The sequence below is a fragment of the Podarcis cretensis genome (assembly GCF_951804945.1).
Source record: "Podarcis cretensis genome assembly, chromosome: 3".
NCBI lineage: Eukaryota > Metazoa > Chordata > Lepidosauria > Squamata > Lacertidae > Podarcis > Podarcis cretensis.
The window spans coordinates 100,787,049-100,800,459 of NC_137172.1; the positions used below are offsets into that span (position 1 = coordinate 100,787,049).

Genomic DNA, 13,411 nt, shown 5'->3' on the forward strand with positions numbered 1-13,411 from the left:
GAGAGAGATGGGGGAAAGAGAGCTTGAGCTCTTGGAGCTGACTGACAAGGAGCAACTGTGTGGAGCTGCAAGGATATTGCTTTGGGGCAGAGGGGGATGTTGATGTTAATGCTAGCATTGCCTTTTTGCTTGCCTGATCCCCTTTCCCCTCCTTCCTTTGACTTACCTGATGCATTGGCAGCAACGGCACAAGGTGGCCATAGCTGAAAGGGCAGCTGCTGAATAGTGGGCAGGAGAGTTTTTGGAACCTGGCATCTCAGAACACGCCTGGTACTTATTTGCACACCAGAGTTTATTTTGGTGCTTCCAGGACATCTAAATAAATATATAGATAACACGGTTGCGTTTCATTTGGTTTTTTGTACTTAATAGATGGGGGACCTTTTCCTGGCAGAGGACTGCATTCCCTTGCAGGCAACTTTCTGGGGCCCGCATGCAAGTGGTGGGCAGGGCCAGGGGCTAAAAAGTGGGCGGAGCCATTGACATTGAGCTGTGCTTCCCTTTGAACTGTGGCTTGTTCCCCCGTTCCAGCCACATAAAAGTCAGAGCCCTGCTCTCCACTCACAAGATGGAGCAAAAAAACATTGCCATAGTTCAAGCCATGCAAAAGTACTTGACAGGTGGTCCAAGGAGAGTCCCAAGGGCTTGGAGAACTGCATTTGGCCCTCAGGCCTAAATTCTCCCTCCTTGCTGTGCATCCTTAGCCCTTTTCAGATGATGTGCAAGCATGGGGCAGAAGGCCTCATCCTCACCTGTTTATGTTCGTTTGAAAACCTGTTTGCGGGCCACATATGTAAAACTGTATTTAGGTTGGGTGTGGTGGTCTCCCATGAGATCTGGAACTCTGCTTTTTCAGGCTGCCTTCAGGCTCATCGGTGAACATAAGTAGGTTTGGAGTGTTGCCTCCCAACACAAATCTCCTCCCTTCCACCTGAGATCATTCCATGGCATCTGAAAATATTCTTAATCTGATACTATCCAGTCCAAGCAAAATTTGGATCACCCCGTTCTACCAAATGGGGAAAACAGCAACAACAACCAACCATGCTTTGCGTTTCTTTTGCATAAAAGTGGCCTTAAACAATATAATGTTTCCACACATTCAGAGTCAAATCCTATAAATCCTGTACAGGACATTTGTTTGACTTTTGGCTCTGCTTGCTTCTTTCATGCTCCTTTGCTGCATTCAGCTGAAATAAATGCTATGTGGGACCTTCATTTTTTTACTCTCTTGTTTTATGTGAACACCACATGCACTTACGCTTTTCTCTCTCTTTCTCCTTTTTTTGCATAGGGGTATGGGTGGGTGGCTGGGGCTTCTTGCCTTTTGCTATGAAATCGTTTCCCCCCATTTCTATTCATTCCTCATCTTAGGGTTTCTCATCCTCTGACGTGCGAATGTAACTGCCACAAGTTCACCCACTGCATCTTCTTGTGAATGCCTGCAACGCACACAAGGCTCAGACATTATGGGAACAACTCAGGTACTGTTAACCTCCCGGGACAAATGCTTCTTTTTGCATTGAAGTCATGCAGTTGCCCAGAAAATATGCCGTAACAAGTACTTGGGGAATGGTCACTTGCACTGGTTTAACTCGGTTGCTCTTGGTTTATGTCGAGTAGCCTAAAAATGGATGGGCTGAGGCTGTTGGAAAGGTAGTTAAAAGCGAATGTGTATACTGGTTAGACTACTGGTTCAGAACTGTGCTAGCATGTCTCCAGTGACTGTGAGGGGGGAAGTCCTTGTGCAAATAGCATGTTCATTTGTTCTCAAGATTGCTCATGTAGTACAACTGCTGCTGCTGCTGGGCAGATGTGCTCAACGCAGCTCAACACCTATAGAACAGTAAGCAAGTCCTGTCCCCTGTTTATTAGAGCAGGGTTGGGCAACCTTGGGCTCTTCCTTATGATGCTGGACTCTCATCTGCCCCAGCTAGCATGGGATGATGGGAGTTCTGGTCCAGCAACATTTGGAGGGGCCATAGGTTCCCTACTGCTCCGCTGGTGGGATGGTGAGAAAGGAGAGGGAGAAGTGCCATATGGGAGCTGCAGTGGGTGAGAGGAATAATAATAATAATAATAATAATAATAATAATAATAATAATAATTTATTATTTATACCCCGCCCATCTGGCTGGGTTTCCCCAAACACTCTGGGCGGCTTCCAACAAAATATTAAAATACAATAACCTATTAAACATTAAAAGCTTCCCTAAACAGGGCTGCCTTCAGATGTCTTCTAAAAGTCTGGTAGTTGTTTTTCTCTTTGACATCTGGTAGGAGAGCGTTCCACAGGGCGGGTGCCACTACCGAGAAGGCCCTCTGCCTGGTTCCCTGTAACTTGGCTTCTCGCAGTGAGGGAACTGCCAGAAGGCCCTCGGCACTGGACCTCAGTGTGCGGGCAGAACGATGGGGGTGGAGACACTCCTTCAGGTATACCGGACCGAGGCCATCCAGTATCTCCTGGCGACTCAAGCACCTTTAGTTAGGGTTGCCATATGTTTGGAATTCCCTGGATATACATGGAATACTGCGGTCGGAAGCAGTGTCCAGGAAGAAATCAGGAAATGTCCAGGAAAATCCGGACGTATGCAACCCATGTTGGCATTCTCATTTTTTCCCCAATTTCCCTGAAAAATAGCAAAAAAGATAAACAAAAGATATATAAAAAAGCATTTATACTTAATCTGGGACATATTAAGCCCTGCCAACTCACCCAACGATCTCCCAAGTGGCCATACAGCCATACAGCAGTGTGAGGCAGGCTGGGTCAAGATTTGACTAAGGTTAACCAGTGAGCTTCAAAGCCAAGTGGGAATTTGAACCATTGCTCTGCCATGACTCCCCAGAGCTAAATCCACCAGCAAGCCAAGAATCATGGCTTTTAAAGCAAAGCAAGGGGTGGAAGTGGGGAGAAGCATCTTAAGGAGCTCATGCAGGGTAACAAAGTCAGCCTGAAAAGGTCAGCCAGTAAAGGTCAAATAAGACTTATCTGATTCCTCCTCCCCTGGGCTAATAATATCTTATAAAGAGGGGGAGTTTATATCAGTGAAAAGCCATAAGAGGAAAGGATTATGTGCCCTCTTTCCTCCCTTCTCCGATCTTCAGAACAACCCAATGTAGCTTCTAGTTATCAAACCAACAATTTTGGGTGTTCCTAGTACCTGATCTCCACGTCATGCCTGGCTTGGTCCCAGCTGTGGAGGATGGAGAAGTCATTATTCAGGTCCTCAACTTCAGCTGACGTAGTCCAGGGGAAAGTTATCTAATGATACAGAGAGATGTGTTCCAAGTGCGATGGGTCTGTGTTGGACTAGACCTGGGAGACCAACGTTCAAATACTTCGTCAGCCATGAAGCTCACTCAGTGACCTTGGGCCAGCACTACTCCTCAGCCCAAGCTATCTCACAGGATTATTTGTTGTAAGGATAAAATGGGGTGGGCAGGGAAGAACCATGTATGCAACTTTGAGTTCTTTGGAGGATATAAATGTAATAGTGAATAAACTAAACAAGTGGACCAGAATGCAGGCAGCTTATCCTCACACACTTGAGAGCAGCCAGTATCCCAGTATCGTGGGCGCAATTAGTGCCAGCACCGTCCATTAAGAGTTTGGGTGTAATCTTCGACACCTTCCCTTCCATGGAGGCGCAGATTGCAGCTATAACAAAGGCGGCATTTTTTCATCTCCGCCAAGCTAACGGTCCACGCGACGGTCATCTCCAGACTGGATTATTGTAACTTGCTCTACGTGGGGCTGCCCTTGAGACTGACCCAGAAACTCCAGCGGGTGCAGAATGCCGTGGCGAGACTCCTTACAGGGTCCTTGCTGCGGGATCACACTCACCCGGTGCTGTACCAGCTGCACTGGCTCCCGGTGGAGTACAGGATCAGGTTTAAGGTGCTGGTTTTAACCTTCAAAGCCCTATACGGCCTAGGACCCTCGTACCTACGGGACCACCTCTCCTGGTATATCCCACAGAGGAACTTACGGTCTTCAGACAAAAACATCTTGAAGGTCCCAGGCCACAGAGAGGTTAGGCTGGCCTCAACCAGAGCCAGGGATTTTTCGGCTGTGGCTCCGATCTGGTGGAACTCTCTGTCACAAGAGACTAGGGCCCTGCGGGACTTGACATCTTTCCGCAGGACCTGCAAGACAGAGCTGTTCCACCAGGCCTTTGGCCAGGGCAAAGCCTGACTCCCTCCTCTGGCAATTCTCACAGAACTCTAGCCCAATGGTTGCCATTAATCTGATTTGAATTAATTTTAGAATGAAATGATTTTAGAATGCTCTGAGCCCGGCTTCGGCTGGGGAGGGCGGGATATAAATAAAATTTATTATTATTATTATTATTATTATTATTATTATTATTATTAGCGTTGATCTTCAATTTTCAACTGCCCAAGCCAACGTAGCCTATGGCCAGCGTTGATGAGAGCTATAGTCTACAACATTTGGAGGACATCAGGTTGGGAAAGGCTACCGTAAAATACCTATCTGCATCTCCACTGGTCCAAACTTGGAGTTGCACCATAGAACCATAGAATTGTAGAGTTGGAAGGGACCCTGAGGGGGGGGTCATCTATTCTAGTCCTACCCCCTGCAATGCAGGAATATGCAGCTGTCCCATATGGGGATCGAACCTGCAACCTTGGTGTTATCAACACCATGCTCTAACCAACTGAGCTTTCGCATGGCACCGCTGCTAAGCAGACTGCCAGGTCCCAGAACGTCCCAAAACAACATTTATCCTGACTGCCCTATCTCTCTTCCCAACACAGTTCGACATTTATGGGGAAAAGATTGTTCTCAAATTAGCTGGCTGATGGTGCGTTACTTTAATTTAGTTGGGCTGATTGTTTCTGATGTAGTAATGACTTAAGTAATTAATCTATCTCATGCTTTTATCATAATTCCCTCACCCTTAACATTTTGGTGCTGCTGAAGACTTTAATGCATTGCAAAAACTCAGAAACAAGTGCTCTGAAGCTTACGTTTTTTAAAAATCATATAAATAATATTACAGCAGCACCCCCTAGTGTGTGCTTAACAAAAATGATCATGATATTGTTAATAAATTCCTTTTTGCAAAGCATGTGTGTGTTTACAAGCCACAACATCATTCATTCACGTGAGCAAAACTGAGAGCCAGTGTGGTGTAGTGGTTAAGAGCGGTAGTTTTGTAATCTGGGGAACCGGGTTCGAGTCTCTGCTCCTCCACATGCAGCTGCTGGGTGACCTTGGGCTAGTCACACTTCTTTGAAGTCTCTCAGCCCCACTTACCTCACAGAGTGTTTGTTGTGGGGGAGGAAGGGAAAGGAGAATGTTAGCCGCTTTGAGACTCCTGAAGGGGAGTGAAAGGTGGGATATCAAATCCAAACTCCTCCTCCTCCTCCTCCTCCTCTTCTTCTTCTTCTTCTTCTTCTTCTTATGAGCAGCCTATTCTGATTACAGGGTTTGCTTTGTTTTAGGCTTTTAGCTTAAGAATGTTTTCAAAGCTGCTTTCTTTTATGCTTGTGTTTTATCTACACAAAACTTCTTGCCAAAACAAAAATCAAATTTGTTAAAAAAAAAAAAAATCTCTTGGAGACAGCATATTATGAGGGGTAATTGATTAGCAGGATTTTGATTCTTGTTACGGTGGTGGTTGAATTCATTGTATTTCTGTTACTAGCTTTCTTTCATTAGAATGATGTCAACGTAGTGTTGCACGCCACCCGCAGTCTCCCAGCGGTGCCAGATTCCAAGAGTTCTGGGTGCTTAGCCTAGGTTCAGTTTCCTTGGAATGAGGGACAGCGGACCCTGTGCTGTCTTTAGGATATATGCTTTATTGACACATGTATAGAAGCTAAGTCTTAAGATGGAGGGGCTCGTGGCATTAGCACCCTAGGAGGTCATGCTTCTCTCATAGCCACAGCCTTGGGTTCAAGAAGAATGCCCTCAGGCTTCTGGCTGCTTCTAGCTCAGTTCTCTCTCAGCACCAGTTTGATGAGGGAGGGGCCCCTCATTTGCCCTTTTGTCACAGAGCAACTTTCATTCTGGCCCTTGCTTGGCTCATTCAGCAATTGATTTCAGCCCTTGGATGATCCAGGAACCAGAAGGGACTCAGACATCATGCAACCTACCTGCCGCTCCCCAAACTCACAAAAGCAATATAGCAGCTCACACAAAAATCTTTGCACTGTGCACACAAATGCAATGAACTGACTGTGAACGTAGCTTTATACTTTGAATATACAAAGTCATCTTGAAAGACAGAGCCTGTATGCTAACGGATAACAATTCATCATAGGGCTGGATTCAAGTAATGTGTTCTGCTAGTGGAAGGAGGTCCCCCCCCCCTTTCCCTCCCATGTGCCCATCAGTTTGGGTTTTTTGTTGGGAGAACCAAAGAAGAGCACACAGTGGGAGGGGGGGGGGGGTTTCGTTCCATCTGGCAGGCTGAAATGCTTGCAGGGACAGAATGATTGCCACAGCGCTACGTTGAATTCCTCCCATCATCTGCAATTAAAGTTCATTGCTGCTAAGGATTCGTTTACAGGAAGAGCCCCTAAATTTTATTAGCAGAACAAGCCTTGATTTTACTCCACATTGCATATTATGCTGTTGATTCAGGGTGGAGGAAAGTTTACCCCCCCCCCCATGAACACGTACTGTTACTATATACAGTGGAACCTCAGTTTTCGAACATAATCCGTTCCGGAAGACCATTGGACTTGCGAAACATTCGAAAACTGAGGCGCAAAGGGCAGCCTGCAAATTTACAGAGGAAATCGAGAAAAATACAGTAATACCTCAGCGGAAGCCATTTGACTTCCAAGGCACGTTCGAAAACGGAAGCGTTTACTTCCGGGTTTTCGGCGTTCGAGTTCTGAAACGTTTGTCAATGGAGACGTTCGAAACCCGAGATGCCACTGTATTTTTTATTCCTGATCTTCTTCCAAGGAGCTCAGGTGTTACATGCCTCTTCCTCCCTTCTTTTATCCTCACAACAACCCTGTGAGGTAGATTAGGCCTAGAAAGTGGCTAGCCTGTGGTGACACAATGAGTTCCATGTCTGAGTGGGGTTTTGAATCCAAGTCTCCCCCAGTTCCAGCCCAACATTCCAACCAGTACTCTGTTAGATATTGTAGTTTAGTTACCCGACTAATTTGCAATTTATTTATGCAACAATTACGTCCATCACATTTGACCAGATAGATTAGCTTCAGGAAGTTGCCACATGACCTGGTTTTGCAATTCCCTTTATAACCATCATCTTAATAATAATAATTTATTATTTATATCCCGCCCATCTGGCTGGGCTTCCCCAGCCACTCTGGGCGGCTTCCAACAAAATATTAAAATACAGTAATGCATCAAACATTAAAAGCTTCCCTGAACAGGGTTGCCTTCAGATGTCTTCTAAGTCTTCTAAGTCTGGTAGTTGTTGTTCTCTTTGACATCTGGTGGGAGGGCGTTCCACAGGGCGGGTGCCACTACTGAGAAGGCCCTCTGCCTGGCTCCCTGTAGCTTTGCTTTTCACAGTGAGGGAACCGCCAGAAGGCCCTCGGTGCTGGACCTCAGTGTCCAGGTAGAACGATGGGGGTGGAGACGCTCCTTCAGATTTGCCCAACACTCCCCTGCAACAGCTCTAAACAGGTGTAAACCGAAATATATATTTCAGCACTGTTTTAGACTGCCATGCCATGGGGTAGTATGTGTTGTCGTCTTACTTATCTCTGAACTAAGCTCCCCAAAATCCATTTGCACCGTATTTCAGTTCTCAACCCCATATAAGCTCTAAACCATTTTTGTTTTCTTTGTTTTTGCTTACCAGTGATGGTTCTTTCCTCTAGTGAAGGTGTCAATGTGCCAGGCTAACATGCGGCAGTGTGCTCGCCCTGTCCCTGCAGCTCCTTCCTGTGCCACTGTGGTAATATTTCAACCTCTAGAACCATGTGGGCAGAGCCAGTCGTGTGGATCCTTCCCATCTGATTGTTACCTTCTAAGGAGAGGATCCTTGCAGCCATTTCTCCACCCATGCAGTTGTATGCTTCCCAATGTTACCATAGCGAAGGAATAGGGAACTTTTTTTGCAGCCTGAGGGCTGAGGCAACCTTCTAGGGACCACATTCTAGTGATGTGTGGTGCCAAAGGCAAAAGTAGGCAGAGCAACATGTGCGGGTTTTACCTTTGTGCAACCCCACGGAGGAAGTTATTCCCATATCTGATTTAAACCAACACATGTCTATTCCCTTCCGCAGTTGTTTATCAGTTACCCATTTATAAAGCTTTTAATGCCACATTACTATGTATTTTTCTCTGTTGGGAGACTGACCGTATTCTAAAGCTACCACAGAGATTGTAATCAGCAGTAAATGAGTGTGTCAGTTTAATCTTCAGCATTAAATGCCCTTAGAAGATTATAGAAATATTCACAAAGACCGAACAACAATAACCACAGGATCGCAGTGGCTCCCGATCAAAATATACTTCTCTAGAAGAGCTGAGAAATATCGTCTTCCAAAGCTTTTGCTCCTCTCATGAATAGAACCCCCCCAAACCCCCACATTTCCCAGTCTAGTAATGATAATTGCTGCTGACTCCATTCCCATAGTTGATCAGGACTGCTTGTATGGACTAAAAAAAGAGAGTCCTGTGTTAAATAGTTCTAAAGATGGCTTTGGAGTTGATTTATATGTGTGAAAATGTAGGTATAATGGAATGTACTCCATTAAGTTATCTATCAGCTGACAAAGAGTGTAAAACTGTTTCAACCTTTTTTAATAAGATAATAACTGGCACTAACCAGTGGTTCTTAATTGCTCATTTCCACTTACGAATACTTACGAATAAGAAGAGCCATAGGCCTTTCTCATCCAACATCCTCTTTCCCACAGTGACCATTCAGATGCCTTTGGGAGGCCCAAAAGCAGGACACAAGCACAATAGCCCTCTTGCTGTTGCTGAGCAACTGGCTGAGGCCATACTTCCTCCTGCATTGGCGGTAACATATAGGCCTCTTGCCTAGTAGCCATGGGTAGCCTTTATTCTCCAGGAATTCATCTAATCCCCTTCTATAGCTGTCCATTACTATGTCTTGCAATAGCAGATTGCATATTTTGAATATGTGTTGTGTGAATACTTGCTCTTGCCTGACCTGAACCTCCCTGTGTTTGGTTTCCTTTGGGAGGAAGAGCAGGATATAAGTGCAGCAAAGTAAAGAAAATCACTGGATGACACCAGATTCTAGTATTAAGAGAGAGGAAGAAAGATTGTCCCCAACTTTGTAATCTTTCCTCCAGCCACTCCCCACTAATTGCCAATAATAATAATAATAATAATAATAATAATAATAATAATTTATACCCCGCCCATCTGGCTGGATTTCCCCAGCCACTCTGGGCAGCTTCCAACAGAAGATTAAAATGCAATAGTCTATTAAACATTAAAAGCTTCCCTAAACAGGGCTGCCTTCAGATGTCTTTGAAAAGTCTGGTAGTTGTTTTTCTCTTTGACATTTGGTGGGAGGGCGTTCCACAGGGCGGGTGCCACTACCAAGAAGGCCCTCTGCCTGGTTCCCTGTAACTTGGCTTCTCGCAGTGAGGGAACCGCCAGAAGGCCCTCGGCGCTGGACTTCAGTGTCTGGGCAGAATGATGGGGGTGGAGATGCTCTAACTTTTCCTTCTCTACAATGTCCTTTTTGAAGTGCAGTGAGCAGAATGGTGCACAATATTCCCAGTTGCATTGTGTGGTATTGTCAGTTTTGTGGAGGTTTTTGAATTATTCCCAACATGGAATTTGCCCTTTTCCCAGCCTCCACAGACCAGGTCAGCAGCTGCATTGAGTTGTCCACCACAATGTCAAGATCCTTCTACTAATTAGTCACTCAGTCATCTCAGACCCCATTAGCGCAAACTCCTGCTCTCCTAGAATGTGTAACTTTCAAAGGCCCCAAAACTGTTTCTTTACAGTCACCTTCATTACAGGAAAATGCAACTACTGAGATACCAAGCAGATCACAGCCTCTTGGCCATTTATTGTGGTGCGTCAGAGATTTGGCAAGCCCTTTGTGTTTGTGGCCTCAGGCAACCAGCAAACCTAGGAAGAATATTGAGCCTCTGGTGGGTTGTCATACATGCTGGTTGAGTTAAAAGTTGCCAAGGTCTTCTAAAATGTGTAGCCAATTATATACTGGAAATAATAATTTTTGGGGGCAGTCCCAAGTGCTTTAGCATGCTTACTATTGTAACTGAAGTTGTGGCTGTCAAAACATGGGATTTTAGAACATTTCCCAAGTTGTTTTTTTGAGACTGGCGGTGGTTAAAGTCTGCCTTTCCTAATAATGGGCTGGAGGACTTTTGTTCAACCCTTTTTGTTTAACTCTGACAGGCTAGCAGAGACAAGCATATCTGACATTATCTATTGCCAAGTCCAATTGCTTTCTATACTAACGTCACACAGGTCAAATTTTGCTGATTTTAAGCAACAGTGAGATCATAAACTATTTTGCATGCTAAGCAAACACTGAATCTACTCCTTGTTAAGTTTTATAAGATAGGATCAATAATAATTCTAATCTAAAGATTTTGATTTAGGCATGCTTGTATTTTGTCCAGTTATCTAAAACAATTCTTGAATTGTTTTGTGGAAGGGACTTGGCTCTTCTTCCTCTTCAAAACTGGGTGGTTGATGTAGTTATAGCAGTATACCCAGGGCTTTATAAACAGGGCATGTCTCTACCCCAATAGCCTTGCAATTTCTAATTCAGCCCGAGGGACCCAACAGTGGAAGGGAAGGAAAATGGAGCCAGGGTAAACATAGACAAAATATGTGGAGGCACACTCCATTGTCTTTTGACGCAGATGGATGCCAGCAACATTAGTATACTTGGATTTACTTACAGTAGGCAAGTTTTATATCAAACAATTAAATATGTATGGCATAAAAGGCCACCAAGTTGCACTTGCGTTTTATTTTAAAAAACAAAACCAAGCTGACCAGCAAAACATGCTGTGCTTAAGTGGGGAGGTGGTGGAATGGCGGAGAATATTTCACTTTTGATGCTCATGAGGAAAAGAGAGCAACCAATACTTCATTCTGATACAGCAGGGGTGGCCAACTCCCAAGGGACTGTGACCTACTTTCAGAATTAAAAACTGGCAGTGATCTACCCCCATTTTGGGGTGCTTCAGGTCAGAGTTGTTGAACTTTTTTTAGGGAGAAGGAAGGCACCAATTTTTAAGGGTTTTGGGGGGAGAAGAGGAACAGCCACTGACCAACAAATAGCTGGGCAAACAAACAGATCTGTTCTGCAGACCATGCAACAATGGGGGCAGGGCCAGAATCGCTAAGGAAACAGACCCAGTGATCAACCACAATCTACCTATGCCTCACCATAGATCTACCAGTAGATCGCGGTTGACCTGTTGGACATCCCTGTGATACAGGATTAAATGTTAAATGTAGCTTTTCTTTCTTTCTTTCTTTCTTTCTTTCTTTCTTTCTTTCTTTCTTCTCAAGTGGGCAACAATTCCTGGGGGTTTACAAGTAGTCTATGCATATCTTTGGGACACAGGTCAACCAGGATACAGGTTACTAGCCTGTTGTATATCATGAGCAGCATATTTTCAAGTGTCTGGAGGCTTTATGAGAATGTAAGAGCTTCTGAATATTCCAGGAACAAATTAAGAGTCTGTTAAAACACTGGTAAGGGTCATGTAGGAAAAGCAGAACATGAATCCAGGCTTATAAAGAAATAAAATAAAATAACATTCCAAAAAAGTACACATGATCCTAACTCCTGTGTAAAATGCTCAACATCTGTCCAAAATTGGCGTGTTGTATATACAGTAGGGTGGGACGCAGGTGGCGCTGTGGGTTAAAGCCTCAGCGCCTAGGACTTGCCGATCGAAAGGTCGGCGGTTCGAATCCCTGCGGCGGGGTGCGCTCCCGCTGCTCGGTCCCAGCGCCTGCCAACCTAGCAGTTCGAAAGCACCTCCGGGTGCAAGTAGATAAATAGGGACCGCTTACCAGCGGGAAGGTAAACGGCGTTTCCGTGTGCGGCTCTGGCTCGCCAGAGCAGCGATGTCACGCTGGCCACGTGACCCGGAAGTGTCTCCGGACAGCGCTGGCCCCTGGCCTCTTAAGTGAGATGGGCGCACAACCCCAGAGTCTGTCAAGACTGGCCCGTACGGGCAGGGGTACCTTTACCTTTACCTTTATATACAGTAGGTCCATAATTATATCATGAACATTTCTTAGAGACAGAACATCTAACCTACCATTTAGCTGCAATGTATAGTAAAATGTTTGGCAAGGCAAGTAGGAACTAGCTTAGACAGATTTATTAGTGGGGAAAGCTCTCTTTCCCTTTGTGGGGTAGGAGAACAAAACTCTGTGATCTAGAACGTTGTCATTACGTAACAAGGATTTGTTCGATATTTTCCTATCAACACTCACCGTTATGTAGCTAAGATGGTAAGCTGACAATAACAGTAAATAACTTGAAGCTCTTGCCTTGTGGAGAGGGTGAGATGTCAAAAAGGGAACCATCTTGTAGCCTGCAAGGTCCATTAAAGAAATGATTTGACAGGGGCCACCAGGTGGCGCATTGGAAGATGGCCGACAATAACATCTCTCCAACCCACACAAGGTAATTAAGAGGCTGCTATGGGAAGTATGCAGCCTTCCCGACCCCCCAAGGAGATGGGGGGACTGCCTTGCCAGCAGTGTCCACAATGCACCCCCGGATTCGAAAGAATGGGGTGCCCGGTCACTTGGCACAAGCCCTCGGTGAAGTCGGCTCTTCCTGACGCTGTGTCCAATCAGCGCGTGCTGGTTCGCTTTAGCTCAAAAATATAATTGGAAATATATAATTGGAAAGAAGCTAAAGCACATACATGAAGCGAGGTTCGGGAGTTAAGACTGCTGATTAATGGATCTCTGTGACCGGAGCAGCGGGCGGGACAAATAAATCAAGTGATGAATCACCATTAAGAGACTGGTATGTTTGGAGTGAAACGGAAGGGGGGTGGAGGAAAAAACTTTGCTTTGCTTTGCTTTATGTGAGTATTAATAACCCTCCACCCCAAAGAAAGAGCAATCGTTGCATTTTATTGATCACAAGCAGGAATTCAAGAACTGTGTGGAGTGAATTATTGATTGGAGAGAGGACTAGTAAACATCGGAGAACGGAGGAAAGTTTTATGACGCAGTTTTAAATGGCGTCTCGCTAAGACAGGCTTGTCTAAGAAAGACGGGGGGGGGGGGAGAACCAGGATCATCGGAATGTGAATGATGATTGGAATGTGATCTAAACCTGGCAGAGCCCTCTGTGATATACTTAGCAAGCCTGGGAAAATTAAAGGACAGACCGAGGATAAATTTCTTTAAGGAGGTGTGGAATGGCATCTGTCCCTATGTGAT

The 13,411-nt window shown here is 45.2% G+C and overlaps 1 protein-coding gene across 3 annotated transcripts in view; it reads left to right on the top strand.

The window, feature by feature from the left end:
* Positions 1-13,411, top strand: part of DLGAP2 (DLG associated protein 2) — a 420,471-nt gene that overhangs the window by 33,655 nt on the left and 373,405 nt on the right. The window contains exon 2 of one of the 3 annotated variants that reach the window (XM_079969732.1): positions 1,375-1,484. The exons of the other annotated variants lie outside the window; for them this stretch is intronic. Within the exon in view, the coding sequence (XP_079825858.1) occupies positions 1,470-1,484 (15 nt within the window). The 5' untranslated portion in view covers positions 1,375-1,469. The remainder of the gene's footprint in view (positions 1-1,374; positions 1,485-13,411) is intronic. 3 annotated transcript variants of the gene reach the window in all.